General features: G+C 47.4%; 1 protein-coding gene across 1 annotated transcript in view; it reads right to left on the reverse strand.

The window, feature by feature from the left end:
- Window positions 1-20,358, reverse strand: part of PLXNC1 (plexin C1) — a 141,996-nt gene that overhangs the window by 15,196 nt on the left and 106,442 nt on the right. The window contains exons 22-23 of the mRNA XM_019952201.3: window positions 8,186-8,363; window positions 5,837-5,940 (exon numbers count right to left, since the gene is read on the reverse strand). Of these exons, the coding sequence (XP_019807760.1) occupies window positions 5,837-5,940; window positions 8,186-8,363 (282 nt within the window). The remainder of the gene's footprint in view (window positions 1-5,836; window positions 5,941-8,185; window positions 8,364-20,358) is intronic.

Below are 20,358 nucleotides of genomic sequence, written 5' to 3' on the forward strand. Positions count from 1 at the left end.
ACTGAGCCTGCGTGTCACAACTACTGAAGCCCGCGCACCTAGAGCCTGTGCTCCACAACAAGAGAAGCCACCGTAGTGAGAAGCCTGCGCACTGCAACGAAGAGTAGCCCCCGCTCACCGCAACTAGAGAAAGCCCGCGTGCGGCAACAAAGTCCCAACGCAGCCAAAAATAAAAACAAATTTATTAAAAACAAACAAACAGAAGCTACATATCCCCCAAACCATTTGCAAGTAAAGGCGGGATTTCTTCGTGGTAAAATACTATCTGTATGCCACAAGTTGAAGATGATGCCATAAAAACAGATTTTCTAGAAATGGAAGGTTGAACTTATACTTAACCTGATGAAACTGCCATCTTTGTAAGTAAAAAATGGTCAGATATTGGCCATTTCAAATGACTGAGCCCAAGAGGAAAGCTGGAACTTTAGCCTAAGAGTTTTATGGAAAATTATGAATAGGGTCTGAAATACCATGATACTTTTTCCTTAAGTCTAAAAACACAATAGTCAATACAAAGCACCACGTGGAAGCCCTTACTGGTATCTCTCATTCCTAAAATGGTATTTTGTGAAAACAGAATCCTATTCAACTCGTGTTGTCCCAGCAACCACTCATCAATACTGCTCTCCCCGCCTTCCCCTCAGCTCTTCTCACTGACACCCCAAGGCTGGAGGCAGCTGAAAAAGGAATCTATTTTCTTCTTCAGGGCCAGAGGGATAACCTTGCTCAGTTCTTCAGAAAAGGAGGCTCGGTGCTCATTGGACTGTTTGGAAGGGGCCCATCAGAACATTCTCAACAGACACGTCAAATCACCCAGGATGTTCCTGACACCCAGGACAGAGCTCTGAAGGATTCTTGAAACTAGTGAAAATGACAGTACAGCTCCTGCTTCTCTCTTGTGTGCCTGGAATTAGCCTTGGGCCAGAAGCAAACACCCCTTTGAGGACTGCTGGAACCCTGAGCTAGTCTCAGGGAGGGAGCTTGGCCTCCACCAGTGTGCGGGCGATTGGGAACCTGAGCTCCCCAGGCGTTTTTTGGGCTGGAGCTGTCAGCTCTTGGATGCCTGAAAGAGGCCTCCCTTCTGAAAGAAGGTAACTACTGTCGCCTTCAAGGAATATTGGCCTTAAAGGATGTCAGAGTGGGATTAGAAGGAAGCATTTTGATAAACTCACAGACGTGAGATTCATCATAAGATCTGAAAAGAGGTTACCCTTTTAATTTTGACATCACAGAAGGCAACTACCAGAATTTCTCATAAGCTCTCCAGCCAGGCTGCTTCAGAGGCTAGGAGCACAAGCTGCAAGGCTGGCTCTGAGCAAGGTTATCCCTGTGGCCCTGAGCAGAGCCATGGTCTCTGTGCAATTCCTTTTTCATCTGCTTCCAGCCTCGGGCCGTCACTGAGGAGAGCATGGGAGCATGGCCAAGTTTCTCAGCCTCCCTGGGCCTCAGAATGGGAATAATGACAGTGTCTACCTCACTGGGCTATACAGAGGACTAAAGGACTTACTCTTTGTAAGAGCTTCTAGAACAGTGCCCAGTATACAGGAAGCACTCCATGTGTCTAGTAAGTACGAATCTGAAGTCATTCATGCTGTAAGAGACCTTTAGAGACAGTCCAAGCCCCTTAGAGTCACAGATGAGACACCTGACCTGAAGAACCACTGACTTCACCCAAGCAGACCCTTTGGGACATTCCTATGAGCTTTAAATGTCATGTGAATGACAACTTTGGCGTTAGAAGTGACCACTTGGGCACCGGCGCGCTCCCGTTAGGAGGAACATGCTTCAGTGACACGGTGGTTAAACGTATCTTCTGCCCTCAAAACCTCACAGCTCAGAACGAGAAGTGTGATCTGTAGAGAACATTTCCTGCCGGACACAACACCTGTCCTGCACACTTGATGCTACCCCACAGCTGCGTGTGGGTGCAATAACATGGTCCAGCAAGAGGGCACACGGCGGGGCAGGTGCAGAAAGCCTGGACTGGGAGAAGCCACCCTGCTTCAGTCCCACCGGGCAAGCATCCCCACACCCTCTATACACGCACACAGACACACACAACTGATCTCGTCAGCTCCAGAGCACAGCACAGTCCCCTTCACAGGGAACACACACACAGAGGTGGCCGGTTAAGGAAGCACCAGGGCGGAGTGCTTTATAGTGGAGAAAACGCCTGTGGCTTCACGTGTTTGTAAAGGCATCGGCTTTACCCCTTGTCTGCCCGGGACAGAACGAGACTGGAGCAGAAATCTGTCCTCTTCCATGCTCATCTGATGGAGAATGAGGGTAATCAAAGCACCTTCATCACAGGTTGTGTCAACGTGAATCACGCTTATGCACACGACAAGTGCTGGGTACCAGCTGCCACTGTCATCATTGTGGAGAGCAACTGTGCCGACGCCCAGGGTTGGCAAGGATGCCATCCTGCTGGTGACAGGGCATTGCTGGCAATCTGGTCCATGAGATGCTATGTTTTTGCTGTGCCTTCAGATCCCCTCTAGAAACCTGTTCTTCAAATATACAGACAGTAAATCATTCAGAGGAGACCAGCTACACTCTATTTGCCCTAAGGACAGAACAAGGCAAGAAGAGAGAGGCTCGCACTCCAGCAGAGGGGACTTTGTTTAGATAGCAGGAGGAACTGGCCGTCACTAAAGATTAACTTTAAAACCTAACTAATTTGGGCTAATTGGAGGGAGATGAGTCTTAATCACTTAAAACTCTGAGTTAGACCCTATTTTTAACTGAAATATAGTTTTTCACTTTCAAGCACCTACAGTGATTCAAACTAGAGCGCTTTAGTAAATGAATAAGAGTGATAATTAGCATCCTGTCTCTTTGGAGGGAAATGTGTTTGAGGAGAAGATTTTTCTTTAATGAAAAAGGGGCAAAAGCGAGCTTCGGCTCAGCCCTGTCAAATTACTCCAAATGTTGATTGTGCAGGGGTGCTGCCAAATGGAGCGCAGATGCAGGCGGCCGAGGGTGGTGCTGGACGCTTTCGTTCAAGCAGTCTTTGAAAACCAGGGCATTTGAGATGGTCCAGGCACAGAGAGCACGGCGCCGATGACCTCCCCAGTTTCCTTCAAGCTCTCTGCGTTTATTTGCCTTACGGCTTAGCTTTTTCAACATAAGGAGAATCCTTTAAGCCCTTGTGTCCTAGTCTTGTCATTTATTACCACCATGTGGCAATGCTAGGGTATGAGGCCAATAAATCATTTGGATGGCAAGTGACTACAGGCCAGATTAATTTCATTATCATCCTTAAGCAGATAGGTGTCTAGTGCAGCCGATGTCTCCAGTGAAGACTGATGTCCTATCTCCCCTGACAGTCTTCCCCTTGCCTTGCAGACGGCGGTGGTGGTTCTTCGTTCTCCCTGCTGGAGTGTCTTGGCCTGCCTTTTCCTATTAATGCCAGTGAGTGGCCACACCCCCTTCCTTTGGGGCCCACCCCATGCCACACAGTTGCCAGGGGACGCTGAGAAGCCTGACCAGGGTGGTCCAGCCCTCCCTGCACAGCTGAGCAACGCCAGCACATTAGTCAAGACGCGAAAGGAGGGCATTTGTGGCTGTGTTTCTGCCAGGCTTGCCAAGACAAGCTCACTCCCCAGATACAGGGAGAGGAGGAGACTGCAGCCGGGCTGCAACTCTGAACTTCAGACTGATGCCATAATAAGCCCCCTCTCCTAGGCACTTCCACCTCTGACTCCTTCCATCCATTATATTTCCTCTGGGGCACTGCTTGTCCGAATGTGGCCCGCCGACAGGAATACATACTTTCAGAAAGTTCCCTGGGGATTTTTATAAACTCCCAAGGCTAAGCTCGACAGCTCTCGGCAAGATGATCCCAAGGTTGGAAAGTCTAAGCTGCAGAAGGGGGAGCACAGGAGCAAGTTGTTAACCTGCCACGTTCTCTGCTTGGTGCCCTCCAGCAAAGGCTGCAGGGGCACCACCCACCCACGGGTCACCCAAAGCAACTATTTCCAAACCGGCTCTGAGACCCGTTCAGCCAAGGAGCCCAAGGCTGCGGTGCCCTCTGTTCCCAGCTGCCGTCCAGGAAGCTCTGCTCAAGGAGAAGCCTCAGCTTCTTTCCGGGTGAGGGGAAAGCCGGGCAGGCCCCAAACACCTTCTTGGTGCAGACACATCTCCCTGGGACTTAGAGCCATGAAAGGCGGGGCGCCTACTCTCCAAGGGGCCTGGGAAGCCACTCCCCTGTCTCCTCCGTCTCCGCAAGAGCACCTTTGCATCTGCCCAGCCAGCCCCATGCCTTCCTGACCCCTCCCCTGCCGCAGTCTCTCTCCCAGCCACACAGCTCATGGTGTCCACCTTCTGCCCATCTGCTTGGCTCCATCTCCAGGGCCACTGTGTCATTCCTGGTCAACATCATTTCTCACCTGAGGTTCTTCTAACGAGTCTCCCTGTTTCCAGGTTTGCACCTCTTATATCCATGTTCCACGCACAGCCACAGTCATTTTCTGAGACGCAAATCTCCCCTGTTTAAGATCTCCCAATGGCTTTCCACTGTGCTGGGGATAAAATCCAGACTCCTGAAGAAGCTGCTGGGCCTGCACGGTCCCCTTCTCCCCTCCCTCCCCACTTCTCTGGCCTTCTTCCGTGAGAAACCACGGCAGGTACTGGTTAAGCCGTGGACCCTAGAGCCCAACAATCTGGATCCCAATCTTGCCTCTGCCACGGACTAGCTATTAGGAAGCCTCCCCGAGCCTCAGTGCACCCATCTATAAAGCAGGTTAGTAGTAGTCCCTGTCTCGCAGGACCGCTGTGGATAGAATGAGCTGAAATAAAGGGAAAGGCAGAGGCCAGCACCTGACACAGCGTAGGGGCTCCGTAAACATTGGCTGTTATTGGTTCTCACTGCTACCCCTGTCCCTCTCAAGTTCTAGCCAGTCTAAAAGTCTTACTGCAGAAGAAGCAGCATGCACTCCCTTCCCTGCTGGGTATGCTGGCCTGGTTAAGTTCTGCTCACTCTTCAGGTCTCAGCTGAGTCACTGCTTCCTGCAGGAAGCCTTCTCGGATGCTCCGAGTCACAGCACTATCACACCGTGTTGTAGTAACAGTGCTAGTATTAGTAGTAGTAAGGTGTTGCCTTACTCCTCGTCTCCTCTTCCCTTTCCACCCCTTCTCTCCGGGGCCATAGGCTCCGTGAGGTCAGAGACTTGGCCTCTGTTCCTCTTGCGTGCAGCCCCAGCTCTTAGTGCAGAGTAGGTACTCAACAAAGATTTGATAATGTTGCTGAATGACTCCCAGCCTGCCGGAGTGTTCCGAAACCTGCCCTGCGTCCCCTCTCTGGTTCTGGGCAGGCTTCTCGGGCACTCAGCTCTCTGACAGCTCACGTACTCCCCTCACCCACCTCAACACTCACCCAGCATGTGGGTCAGAGGCCAAGGAGGCATCGCTGAATGTTTCAAACAAACAGGAAATGGAGATCTTCTTCAGAAACCAAGGACCCTACACAAAGTTCACTGATGAACAGCAGTGCAACTTAGAACTTTTAGAGGCTCTGTTCAGTGTCAAGCTGAACAGTACCCCTTCCACTGAACAGGCCAGAGAATCTGGTAAGGGTGAAGTTTCCGACCTAAACCGCAGGATGGAGAATGACTGGGTTACATGAAAATCGCAGCTCTGGGAGAGGGGGTACCGGGAAATGAGCAGAGCACGAGCAACTAAGGAAAACTTCTGACCCAGAAATAAGCAACCTGCAAATGATTCCAGAAAATGGGTGAGAGTCTCGTAATAAGAATTTATGTGGTCCTGTTGATGATCTAATCCGGTTAGGGTTGGGGATGAGGAAGGAGCTGGTGGGTGCTAAATCTTTTCCTACCTCGTAGTGGCCAATGGTATTTAGCTTGGTTATTCCATCTTCAAGAATCACAGAGGAGCTGTCAATATCCAGAAGCTCTTTGTGTCGTGTGCCCACTTGAAGCTCTGGGAATAAAAAAAAAAAGAAAGAGCATGTTGTTCTCTTTTAACGTGACAATGAGGAATGTAAAATGCTACCCTGTCACTTTTGCAATTATTATTTATGTTGCTAACTAGCTACAACAAATAAAGTGGTTTGGAAGACATATCAGCCAGACTGGTAGCCTGACTTCGGTTTTGTTTTGTGTTTAGGGCTCTGACGTGTAAGACCACTTTTCCCTGAAGCTTTTACTCTGAGGCCAAGCCTGGAAAGGAAGACGAAATAAGGCATCCTCAGAGAGACTCAGCTCTTCAGAAAATTCCAAAAGCAAGCTTGTATGCCCACACCTGTGTGTTCACAAGCAGGTGCTCTGGGAACTATCTTCCGTCGGTCCCCGTGTGCGATGCGCTGGTGGGCTCGTATGCCAACGCCATGGGCTTCAACTCCTTTACAGAGGTTGCCAACTTGTGCCCTAGGGTCAGAATGTGGCCCATGGATGTGGGTTTTTTTCTTGTTGTGAACCTGCACCATGTTTCATTTATTACTATTCTAATGTCAGTTCAGCACCAACATTTAAAGACTGGAAGATTGCACATAAAAATTAGGATCTGTGATTTCTCTTTTAAAAAACTGGATCATCTGGTAACACTGACCACACCGGCCCCCCGTGGCAATCATGGGCTGAAGCTAAGTAGCACTGCCCCCTTACGTGGCAGGTGTCTTTTTCCAGTTAAGTCGGGTCCCACCACTTCCCATTATCCCAGGTGGGCTGACACCCCTTATTTATAATACTTCCTGCCCCTCTGGGCATTGGAGTTTGTGAGCCTCTGCTATAAGAGGTCTCAGCACAGCTGCTTCTCGTATTGGATTTTAACACAATTTATGGCTGGTTTCTAAGGCTTTGCCTTAGTTTTCTGGGGCTAGCCGCGGAGGTAGTTTGGAAGATGAGCAGACATGCAGAAGCCATTTGCCATCAGACTGTAACGGGAAGCTTCTAGTGGGCTCGTCCTGCTCCCTGCCTCTGCTACATTGGAGGCCAGGAACACCTGATGGGCACAAACCCTGGATGGTGTGAGGATGATACTACGGACCAGGCAGTGGCAGGACTGAGGCCACCGGGCCGTTTTCCCATAGTCCTCGGCTCCAAGCGGGCACCTCCTTGGTAGTCAGAGCAATACTTCGAGACGTAGGCTCAGGGCAAGGAAGTTGATGGCCCTGGGTCACGTCATGGTTTCCTGGCCGGGGCTGCCCTTTGCCCCTGCGTCTACCCAAATGAGCTCACATGGTCTTGAAGTGCCCAATAGTCCAGCCAACCGAAGGAAGCAGAAGAGAGGTGGCTGAGAGGTGCTTTAGTGGCCTTGCTTTCCTTGAAGCCAGGTCTTGGGGTTGCTATACATTTGCATGGTTTCACTCAAATGTGCCGGACCCCGCCCCCAGGCTTCTCGCAATGGCCTTTCAGCAGAGAGTCTGACTTAGAGGGCCCGGTGGGATGATTTTAATTGCCTGCTTAGTGGAGGCTACAACTGTACGTGGAAGAGAGATGAACCTTGTTATGCTGTCTGTCACTGTTGGCGATTTTACTCTTTTTTCCTGTCCCATTATCTGCTATAAAATCCCACGACAGTCTCCTGGGAGGGCTGCGTGGAGCTCAACTTTAAAATGTTGATGAACATTTGAGTGAAGTGGAGCCCTGTTAGCTCGCTCACGCATATGCTCGCCTTTGCAGTATACCAATAGAGCCCGAAAATGAATTCAGAGCAGATGCTGTTTCATGTTGGGGGAGGATGGAGACTATACTTAATGCAGGATGTGATTAGCAGAGAGGAAGATGACCTTTCTAGCCTTCACACCCAGAGTCTGAGCCACCCGCTAATGACACACTCAGTGTCACAACAAACAAATCAAATGCCAATGTGAAACACAACACATACAGAGGGCCTGAGGTTGACACCTTTCTGTACTTCTTGGTGCAAGGTGAATTCATTTGGTCTCAGGGTTAGCAATCTCATGAATCTGATTTACAAACATAATATTGAAGAAAAAACAAAAAACAAAACAGCATCTTTGAAGGATCCTGCTTTCTAGGAAAAGGAGTCATGATACCTATGGGAGAACCATGCAGTCTCCTGGCCTCTAGACATGCCGTTTGGGAACAACCCAGGCTAGTAAGCTTCACCAAACAGAGCTTACATGCGGGGGGCCAGGAAGGAGGGAAGGTGGAAAGGATGCTCATCAGGGGATTGGGACAAAACAGCTCCCGTATCACCTTACCAAGACCAATTTCATTCAGCTGAAGTCCGTAAGGAGAGCCGTTTTTGCTTAGGAATGCTTGGAAAATCTTCTCCTTGGCTTGACCTATGGTATCACAATCAAGAACGTTGACTGAAATATTCCGACAGACATCTGCACTCTCATTTTCTGGGATTTTTTCAAAGGTGACGGTTAATGCCTGCAAGAACACAAACAGGTTTCCAAGTCTATTAGATAATTGCAATCTGAAAGGCAATCATAAAAGACACAAACCTTGGCGAGTCCTACTAATACCTCTGACAGCACATTAGCAAACACCGTATCGCATTATACCACTTTAAACTTTTTTCCATAATCCATTCTTTTCGGGGATAATGGAAAGGAAAACAGAAAGGTAAAACTCTCATTACAGAGCAAGCATTGAATAAATATATCTGAGAGTAAAATATATATATATATGCATATATATATATATATACACACACACACACATATAAATACTCTAAAAACGGTGATTTCTAATTTCATCCTCAAAAAAAGAAAAAAATTGGAAAGCTTCCACAGTAGATGAGGGCAGACTGGTGACTATCTTTTAAATTACAGGACCACAGAGTCCTAGTAGGTTATGAGGTCTCCGTATTGATCATGCCAAAGAGGTCACTTCATAATATGCAGCATTAACTACAGTAACGTGCCTCTCCCCCTCCACTTTCAACTGCTTCAGACAGGCAGTTTCTTGAGCTCTCATTAAAACACTGAGATCCCCACCCTGTACTATAATTCTTGCATTAATTACATTTCAGTGCCATTACTTATGGTTTTGTCAGTTAACATTCTCCCAGTGCAGCAAAACCTCAGAATCAGTCTAATGGGAGAAGTAAGGCCTTGGTGAATGTGTGAAAACACAGAACTAGGGAATATTTCAAAAGGAATTTAAGAGCAATTTCAGGTTTACTTTGCCTAAGAATAAAGCGATCTAAAACAACAAAGTTACATACTCAGGATCCTTGGGGGAACTGATTCAGGGAAGTGCTGAGAGTATTTTGTAATTAGCACAATATACAGTTTAGATTCTAAGCCACCCTGGTAATCATGGAGCCAGAGGGACCTGGGTGTGGTGTGAAATGCACGATTATTTCGTGTGTTTGAGCCTGGCTGCAGTGAGGGAATGTAAAATGATTAACTAATGGAAATGTTTAAAAAATGAAAACACAAATAATGTGGAAAATGGGGACCCTTAGGGTTAACTCAACTTTAAAATGGGTATAAGAATAGTACCTGGGGCTTCCCTGGTGGCACGGTGGTTGGGAGTCCGCCTGCCGATGCAGGGGACACGGGTTCGGGACACGGGTTCGTGCCCCGGTCCGGGAGGATCCCACATGCCGCGGAGCGGCTGGGCCCGTGAGCCATGGCCACTGAGCCTGCGCGTCTGGAGCCTGTACTCCACAACGGGAGAGGCCACAACAGTGAGAGGCCCGCGTACCGCAAAAACAAACAAAAAAAAGAACAGTACCTGGCCTCTAGTGTTTCTATCGAGATTAAATAAGATCACGCATGCCAAAGGCTTGGCACGGGGCAGGCTGCTGGGAAAGGCTCGATGGTGATGATAATGATAACAGTAATAATAAAAGGCATGTTATTATTTCATATAACTTATCACTATGATTATTGTTAGTATTAGTATGCCTTCATGTGGAAACAGACTCAGGCGGCCTTGAGCAGCTGGGACCCTGACTCCACGGTCAGTATCTCTATCAGAGTAAAGAGCAAGCTGCCCGAAGGAGAACGGGGCAGAGCACCTGCTCCAGGGTCAGACTCCTGGGTTCAAGCCCAGCCCACCGCTAACTAGCTGGGTAATCTCTCTGTATCTCAGATTTCTCACCTGTAAAGTCAGAACAACAACAGTAACTGCCTCCCGGGGTTCCCGTGATGATGAACTGAATTAATCACGTCGCGCCTAGAACAGTGTCTGACTCAGGAGATAGGACTTAAGGACCCCAGACACGGAGAAGGGGCTTCTGAAGCTCTGGGGAGGTGCTCAGAGGCACGACTTCTTTTTACTGCCTTTACATCTTGCCCCTCCAATCCAGTCTATAATTATGCGAGCGTAAACCTTGGTGCAGTCCTCACCGAGTTTCAGATGAAACTCCGAATCAGTGGAGGCTGGAGTCTGAGGTTAAGTGGTGGTCTCGGTCTGGCCTGTGAGAGTTTCTTTTTTCTGGGACAGAGAGTGGCTCCCTTGCCTGTTCTCAGAGCACATTGGTGTTCTGGGCCAGTGGCTCACTGGGCAGGGATGCGGGACTCCTGATAGCTAGCAAACACTGACATACTGGGTGGGCGAGAAGCAGGGTGGAGGTTGAGAACCACGGCAGAGAAGCCTCAGGCCAGAGCCCTCTCCTCACCTCCTTTTTTAGTGACATTTATTGGCACCCTGCCAAACACATTTCAAGACACGATTCTTTTAATCTTCCCAATATCCTGGGGCAGGAGGGTGTATTATTATTATACCCACTTTTTGAGTGAGGAAACAGAGGCCTGTGCCTCTAGGGACCCGGCTTGTAAATGGAGAGCCAGGGGTGGCAACTTGAACCACTCAGCTTCGGTCCCTCCCACCCCCTGGGCCCTCCCTCCTCCTCTCTGTCCCACCTACAGCCCAGGAACCCTCTGGACCGCCAGGAACCTTAGATCAGACTATAACCAAAGTCCTAAGCTGCATTCCCAGCACAAACGGGATTCCTGGAGGGGCAAACGTCAGTCCTGCCCTGTACGGTCTGAGTATACTTGCCCGTGTCTCCCTGTATTTCTCTATGAGTTGGTCTCGCCAGTAGCAGTAGTGGTGGTTAATGTATTTCACAGGGCTTCCAAAGATAAAGACAAATGAAAAGGCCCTTTTAATCAGGGCTACAGCGACCCCAGCCTGTTTAATAGTTTTATAGGTATTTGCGAAATAACAGTCTGTGACTACCTAAAGGGCACTATTGTCTTCAACAAAAACACCTCTTTACAGGCAATAAATGTTCTCCTTTAAAACATAACCAAAAGGGGAAAAAACCCTTAACTGGATGTAAAATAATGTAAATCTGCCACTGCCTTCACAGCTAGCTGGGTGGGAAAAAGGTAAAATGGCCTTCTATAGCGTCCGCAGGGAATTCTGAGAGTAAATTCAGACACAAATTGATTTGTGTTCATTTTTTATGCCGCTAACGCTTAGCGCCCCAACAGCAATTTCTGAATGTGTAAGAGTAGCGGGGGGATCTCAGAGCAGGCCCTGCCTCTTAACCCGACCCCCAGGCTTGAAAAGCTCACGCTGGGCCTCTGTTCCCCATCAAGGAAGATCCCCCCAGAAGTGCTACCTCCCCTTCAAAACCCACTTAACCAGAGTCCTTCCTGTGCGCTACTCAGTGTTAGGGGCCGGGGTTAGGAGAGACCATGAGACACGGTCCTCGTTCTCAGATGATTCACAATATACTTGGGAACCAAAGCACCGCCTCTGAAGCAATATTCAGCCACCAGACGCAACTCTTTCACTCTCAGTAAGTGTCCAGAGAATTTGAGCAGAGAGGACAGGAGGGTTGAGGGTCCCCAGCACTGGCACCAGGCCACCTGGATCATCCCCTTCTCCTGCTAGCTAGCTGTGGGAGCGTGGGCAAGTCCTCTAGCTCTTCTGAGCCTCAAAATTCTCATTGTTCTTATCTCGAAGGAGTGACAGGATCACTAAATCATGACATGTAATAACAGAAAATTAAGGAGTGCTTCCTGTGTGCCAAGCACCAGGACAAATGATGTGTATTAATATACATAAATTCATCTCAGGAACAACCCTATGACATAGAACAGATCCTATTATTATTCCCATTTTACAGATGAGAAACTGAGGTACAGAGAGATTAAGTACATTGTACAAGATCACCCAGCAAGAAAAAGGTAGAAGCAGGAACTCAAGCTCCATGTTTTTAAATATTTGCTGAGCCTGCCTTTCAAAGCCTGAAAATGTTTTGTAAACTAAGCACGGTTCAAACCTATGGAACGGTGATTAATTGTCAAGACCCACAAAAGGCAAGAGCATCCTAAAAGGCACCCTGGTCTCTTCCCCCCAGTTCTGCCCCTCTGTTAAGAGGAACTGCTCTGGCTACGAAAGTGTCAGCAAAGCTGGGGCGACAGATATGGTTGACTGTACAATCAGCAGCCTTCTCTCTTCCTTCTTCTGGCGGCAGCTCCCTTCTCCTCATTCACCAGGGACTGGTCATGAAACCCAATGAAACATAAAGGGAAAGCATTTCTACAAAAGGGGAGAGCAGTGCTTAGAGCTGTGGCGGCTATTTTGTGACTAAGAGGAAGGGCCAAGAGGAGCAAGGAGATGGTGACCCAGAGCCCTGACACTGCTGAGTACATGGACCTACCTTCGGACTGCTTACCTCCAGACTTCCCGCTCTAAGTGCAATTCCATGCTCTTAGGATTTCACACACCAATAGTCATATTTTCTCTTACGTACATCTGCCTGCACCCAATCTGACAGAGCTCATTTTGTTGACGCTGAGGTAGACAAAGTCATTCATTGATACCCACCTACTTTCATTGATACCCACCTACTTGGCACGTACTGTGTGCAGAGCATTGCAGGTGATATACAATAGAAGCTGGCACTGATCCTGCCTGGGAAGTATTTGAAGACTGATACAACAACTGTGGGATATACACGACAAATTCTAATACCAGGAAGAAAACAGTAGGTATAGATGGAGTGCTTTAGAGGTTCAGAGAGATATTACCTCTAGCTTGGAGGAGGGTTTTCAAAGGGAGAGAAATCAAGGAAGGCTGCATGGAGGAAGGGCCACTTGAACTGGGTCTGGAAAGGAGCAACATGTACAACAGTACAGGAGGAGGCCTCTGGACCATGGAGATACTTGGCTTCAACTCTTATTAGACTGATGTGCGGCAAGCTTCAATCTCTTACTCAGGCTATGAGGTTAGGAAGTCTAGATAAAGAATCCCATTTCCTTTGGGGAGAATAGAGGGTAGAGGACTTGAAGAACCATGCTTGCCTTTCCAAAACCACCACCTTCCATGTCAGGGAGAAGCCCTGTACTATTTACAGAAACAAAAGCTGAGGAAGGTAATACAATTTGAGGTTTCTAATAATAATAGCCAACACTTACTGAACACTCACCATGTGCTGGGTGTGCTTTACTAATTCATTTAATCCTCATGACTGCTGTCTGAAGAGGGCGCTATTATTAGTGTCATTTAACAGATGAAGAAGCTGAGACACAGAGGTTCAGAAACGTGTCCAAGATCGCAGAGCTGCTGAGGGTCATAACTAGGATACGTCCACACTCTTAACTGCAAAGCCAAAGGCCAGTCGAGGTGATCAACTTCCGAAGGGCAGTCCCAATCTGCCTGAGGTTCTCAATAAATGCTATCCAAGCAGACAGGTTGGGCACAGCAGAGGAGGCTCCACCTCCTTACCTTGGCTGGCATGGGACCCCATGGAACCCACTCAATCTGGAGCACCCTGTGGTTTGGGCCCCACTGACAGGAATTTTTATGGGGCTCACGTTCACCTAGAATAAAGACGACCTTTCCCAGCCTCTGCTGCAGCTCGGTATGGCCATGTGATTAAGTTTAGGTCAATGAAATTAAGCAGATGTGTTATGTGGCAGCCCCTGGGAAACTTCCTTAAAAGACAGCTGGTGACCGTCGGTCAACTTTTCTATAGCTCAGCATATGTCCTGCTGGCTGGAATGTGGAAGGAGGCTGGCAGGGAGCAAACACCTTAGATCATGAGGTGACCTCAGGACAGCAAGAGAGGAGCTGGGGTCTGCGAGGACATCCCAGCAGAGGCGCCCACCAGTGCTGGGCTGCCCACCTCAGAACTTCATGTGGGAGAGAGAGAAACTCCGCTGTTGCTTCAGCCACAGGTATCTTGGGTCTCAAGGAACAATGGATTCAGGAACAATGCCTTCTCTATTATCAAGAAGGGTTCTTAGAAGGGCAAGGCTATCTTGAAGGCACAGGGACCAAAGCCAGAGAAAGGACCAGACTGGAAGGACCCAGTCCTTTGCAGCAGGTCACAGTCCAGCCCTTTTAGATGTGCAGGATTGCAGTCCAAGTTAGCTGGGCAGGTGTGTCATTGTGGTCTCCTGTTCACATCTGTCCAGGGGGATACTGTCTGCTATAGGTTGTAAAAGCCCACATGTAGGGGTTATGAGTAACATTTTCAATAGTGACATAAGCTTTTAATGACAACGGATGCAGCTAATCAACTGCCCTGCATCACCCATCATCAATAACCAACCAACCAAATAACCAACCAATGCTGAGGGGACCGTTTCTGCTTCAACCATACTGTTGATAAGAAAAACAGCTCAGACGAGAAAAGCTGTTATAAATAAATAATGAGTACCTACTCCGTGGCATGATGGCTAGACATCTTACAGATATTATTTCCTGACCTCATAAAAAATGTACAAGGTTAGGGTTTAATTAAAATAATCCACCTGTTTAAAGATGAGGAAACAGGTTTAGAGAGGTTGAGTGACTTGCCCAAGGTCACACAGCCAGTTTGTAACGCGGCTGAGCCTGGATTCACACCCAAGACGGTCAGACTCCAAACCCCACCTCTTCTGAGCTGAACAACACAGCACCCCGACATACAACCACATTCCTGCTTTACTAGCAGCTTTACCCATGGGCCCTTCACACAACTTGGCAGTTTCAGGCATTGGGGAGGCAGAAAAAACAAGCTGCAGAGGGCTAAGAGGACACATCAAAAGCGGGGGAAGAGGCATGGCCGCCCATTTTCCCCAGTTTAGTGGGGAAAGGCTGATGCAGCTACCTCACTAACTCATCAGCCACATTCTCAGCTAATAAGGGCAGGGATGTTGCTGCATCCTTTCTGTAGTACCTTCTAAAACCTACAAATCAATTTTAAAAGAATTTATTACAAGCAGCGACTTTATCATAGACGGTCTTAGGCCAATAATTGCTTTCGTTAAATAAAACCTATAAAATACATTTCGAATTTCACTGCAGAGCCAAATGAAGGTCAAGAGAAAAGTCTGCTTCTTATACTAAACTGAATTAGAGAGAAGAAAACCACTTCCAGAAGTTCAGTAGAAGCAGCAAGAGCCCAGAGTTAAAAGTCCAAGTCTCAGAAAAGCTTCTGACCTGAGGTTTTTCTCAAGCTGAGTCAGCCCTGGGACATTCTACCAGCCGCCCCTCTAACGCTGCTCTTGCCGGCCCGACCTCCCCTCCCCCACCCGCCTTTTCCTTTCCCCACCAAAGACTGAGAGCCCCACGCTTCCTGGGTCAGGGTATTTAACCCTCTGACAGAATACTGAGGGAGAAAGGCCTTTTCCATTTTGAAGAAAAAAATTAAGTTAATGGAGAGAATTTCCTCAAATTTAAGTTTCTCTCACCAGTCTTATACACTTGCTAGCATTTACTAACGCTTATTCATGCAAAAATCAAGTGAGAATCTGTCCAATTTAGCCCAAAATGATTGATTCCAGTATTTTAGGTTTAATGTATTTCACAGTTTTCTGGGTTTTTTTGGCAGAGTGCCCATAAGTTTCAGCTTTGTGGATAGTGGTGAGGCAGTTCCACTGCTGTGTCCCTAGAAGGAGAGGAAACAGGCCAAGATTTTGGGGGGTGAGCAGCAGAGTGGATTCTAGGGTTTTTTTTCTCTATTATGTCAAGCTCTAGATTAAGGGATAGCAAAATTTCTGTAAAAGGCCAGATACTAAACATTTAGGACTTTGAGGTCTGTTATCATCTCTATTGCAACTACTCAACTCTGCCACTGCAGCAGGAAAACAGCCATAGACAATAGTGAATGAATGGGTATGGCTGTGTGCCAATAAAACTTTATTTATAACAATAGGCAGCAGGGCCACATTTGACCCACAGGTGGTTGTTTGCTGATTCCTGCTCTAGATAACAGTAACTTCAAATGGAATGCTGACTTTGACAATGCCATAAAAGACAAATCTAAAACAATGCCTTGGGCTTCCCTCGTGGTGCAGTGGTTAAGAATCCGCCTGCCAATGCAGGGGACATGGGTTCAAGCCCTGGTCTGGGAAGATACCACATGCCACGGAGCAACTAAGCCCGTGCGCCACAACTACTGAGCCTGCGCTCTAGAGCCCGCGAGCCACAACCACTGAGCCTGCACTCTAAAAGGCTGCAAGCCACAACTACTGAGCCTGCGTGCCTAGAGACTGTGCTGTGCAACAAGAGAAGCCACCGCAATGAGAAGCCCGCGCACCGCAACAAAGAGCAGCCCCTGCTCGCTGCAACTAGAAAAAAGCCCATGCACAGCAATGAAGACCCAGTGCAGCCAAAAATAAATGAATAAAACAAATTTTATAATAAATAAATAAATTAAAAATGCCTTTATCTCCACCATGGTTTGCTATAAAAGTTACCATTCTCTGAGGGGAACAAGTATAAATAAGAATCCTTAACGATGAAGTAACAGAGTCATATTTGAGCCATAAAGAGGAAAATTAAGTACGTGTGTATTCAGGTAATGAAATTATTTTCTAATCCCAAGACTATGGGTGTGAGAAGAAAGAATATGAAGAGGAGAATCATTTAAAGCACTCATTTAAGGTTAATTTTTCATTTTCCACTGCCTGCCGTCAAGTAGGATGACTTACCTCAAATGATTATAAAAAATGGTTTCGCTTCTCTGATCAGAAGCTCAGAACAGTAACTATGGAGTTAGTAATGGTTTCAGTATTATTGCAAGTCATAATGGAAATGATCTGCACTATGGTAGAGAGAAAAAGAAAAACAAAGCTCAAGAATTGTTAATTAACTTTACTGTTTCTCCACAAATGCTAGGAGTATTAAAAACAAGATTGCTGAAGTGCAAACATCAGGGTTTAATGAACAATGGGATGTAATTGAAGTAACAGAGAATGACTTAATCGGGACAGTGGGTTGTTTAATTATGGGGATAATGGATCTTCTGAAAGGACCAACTAAATGGAACAGAAGGAGCTGGGGAGTGGAGGGCCCAGCGGCCGCGTTGAAGGAAGCTTGCAGATGAGGAACTCTTGCTAGGGATAGCTAGGGCTATGTCAGAGGTGAAATATTTTACAAACCAGGATTGTCCGCAACGTGGTAACTATTGGGGGAAAAGCCTAGTGTGGGCTGGTGGAAACGTTCAATAAATCATAGCTGAGGCATCAAGATTTCTGTAAGCGAGTATCTGTGCTTTTCCAAGACTTTCTAATAATCTTAAAGACTTTCTCATAGATATGAGAACGAGGGCAATATTATGTTTGTCAGAACACTGTTTCCCAGGGCGCCAAGATGCTATCTCTGATACAGCCGATTGGCAGGCTCATTTCCTGGGTTTAAGAGTTCAAAAAACCATTTCTCGCTTAACTTTGATTATAAGTCAACCTTCTCTTGCTAATTCAGCACACTTGCCATGAGTTATTGGGTTTTCTCGTCGCCTCCTGAAAGTGAAGCAAATGTCCTTTCTCCCATGTGGTACACTTTCCCGGAACTGAAATCCTCAACCTTCACTCGATTCTCCGAAGTTTCAGGCGATCCGCTCCAGAACGACTCTATAGACACAGCCCACCCTAAGGGAGAGCCCGAGATCCTTCAGCCACAAAATCGAACGTGCCTGAAAGTTTGCAAAGGAGGAAAAACCTTAGAGCAATAGGGCTTATCTCTCTTCTAGCTGTCAACTCGGAATCCCTGGATGTTAGAGGAGTCGTGTGTGTGTGTGCGCGCGTGTGTGTGTGTGTACAAACCCTCCCCTGATGCTCCTAGCCCGGAGCAGGAGAATGTAATGGCAGTTTGCCTCACTGAACACCAGCCTGCAGTGCCTTGCTGGCGGAGGATGGTTTCTTCTGGCCCTAGAGGAAGTGACTTTATGGGGCTTTGCTTACATTTAAGAAATGGCAGAGGAATTTTCCTCCCAGGGCACAGCAAACAAAGAATTACTTCTTGGAGCCCATGTGTTAGTATAATGATTTCATGTATAAGCAACTGGCATGTTGCCTTTATGTTCTAGAAAACACCCTACACCTCAGGGAGAACACATCCTAATTTTAGAGGAGTGAAACCTGACTTTGAGGCTGTTAGATGAGGCGCTGTGGTTTTCACCATTTGGCTAAACAGGAGTTTGGGGGCCTCTTTTTAAATGTGTCCCAGCCACGGTACCAGGCTCTGTCATTTCAAGTTGTTTGGGTGGCTGCTCTTGATTTTTTTTCCCTGCCTTTTTTTTCCTTGAAAATATTTACACACACACACACACACACACACACACACACACAATCGAATTCGTTCACCACACCTTGGTTTTCAAATACATAAACCATCTCAGCAAATTTAGAAAGTCAAGACTTCAGATCACTGGGTGTACATGCGTGGGGAAGGCGGGTAAAGTGAGAAAGGGCAGGGGGAGGTGGGAAAGAGAGGAAGGAAGAAAATTTAAAAGATGATGGTTAAGGCTGAGGGGACTTGCCTGAAAGGAAATGAAAAACCTTAAATTTTTTATATCGACCTTCTGCTAACATTTTGTCACACAAGCACAGACCGGATCAAGCTGCTCTGGAGCTTCCAGTATAACCATCCACCATGAAAGAGGTTTGGGGCGGGTCCAAGGAAAGGCATTAAAACTCAATTTCAAAGTCAAGGGCTCTAGAAACAAGTGGCCCACCCCTCTCCCAGTCTCAACGCTATCTACTGGCAAATCCGTGTTCGGAAAGGAAGATTTATGTGGATTTCTTAAAACATAATTTTCCGTCAACCTTTTCCCCAGGGGCTACAAAGGAAAAAAAGAATCCAAGTCGACACAAACGTCTTCAGCATCAAGAAACATTTTGATGATGAGTTGAGTGTTAACACATCAGAAACACATGGTCTTAATTGACTGTGAAATAAATAACGTTCCAAAATGAAAGGGGGAAAAGTGTTCCGACGTAAAGCATTAGAAAGGACTCAAACCTCAAAAGTTGCTCCAGGCATTTGAGTCCTCCCCACTCCCAGTTCCGTCTTCTGCTCTCCTCTCCTTCCTGTGCGGGTTCGTGTTTTCATGAAAGTGAAACACTGCTGGATTCCCCTGACCTATATTCACTTGCAAATATTTCTCTTTGGGAACCTGTGGGGCTCCTAAAATGTTTCAAAGTAAAAGCATGAACACCTGCATTAGGACCAAGGCCCTGGGTTTGAAGACAAGACCCTGAATCAGTAAAAGGAGAGTCAATAGGCCCTGATGCAAGTTCATCATTTGTCCTCCAGGGTACCAGTGGGGTTCCTCCTGCAGGATGCACATTAGAATTACCTGGAGCATTTAAAACATCTATCCGTGCCTGGGCTCCACCCCCAGAGATTCTGATGTAGTCAGTCCAGACGGAAGGCCCAGGCATGGGTCTATCTGGATCTGCATTTCTAACAAGCGCCCGAGGAGATTTGAATTAAATTTAATAACTCTTTACACTCATGTGCCCGGCAATGGTCTAAGTACTTTACAGAATATCAACTCTTAATTCTCACAACATCCATGAGATAGGCAGGTACCATGATCATCATCCCCATTTTACAAGTGAAGAGACGGAAGCACAGAGAGGTTTCCAAAGTTGCCCAAAGTCGCACAGCTAGCCAGTGGCAGAGGCTTGATTCAAACCTGCCTGGCTCCAGAGTCCACACTCAGTAACAACTATATCAGTAGTTCTCCCTGTGTGGCCCTGGACCAGCGGCAGCTGCAGAAAGCTCTTCAGAAATGCAAATTCTTGGGCCACACCCCAGACCCACACAATTAGAAACCCTGGGGTGCTGCCTCCCAACTGGCATTTAATAAGCTCTCTCGGGGACTCTGATGCATGCTAACATAGGAGAACCACCGCACTCCACCCCCCCTCAGACACAGATGGGAGTAACAGACAGGAGTCAGACCTGGTGACCTGCTCCGCCTCCCACCTTGTGGATGGCGGCCAACCATGTGCCATGTTCAGTGGAGGGTCAGCTCCATCCAGCGGTGACCGAGGACTCGAAAGAGCTGATGTAGGGACTCTTCTCCCACCAGAGGACACAACCATAACATAGCCTACAGCACCATAGTGCCTTCTCCAATTAGGGGATGAATTCTTCCAGGATGACACCGCAGTGCTTGCCATCCAGAGCAAAGCCGCAGGAGCCTCGGCCCCTTTACTGAGCAACACAAAAACCC

Source organism: Tursiops truncatus, chromosome 11 (assembly GCF_011762595.2).
Source record: "Tursiops truncatus isolate mTurTru1 chromosome 11, mTurTru1.mat.Y, whole genome shotgun sequence".
In the NCBI taxonomy this organism is placed as follows: domain Eukaryota; kingdom Metazoa; phylum Chordata; class Mammalia; order Artiodactyla; family Delphinidae; genus Tursiops; species Tursiops truncatus.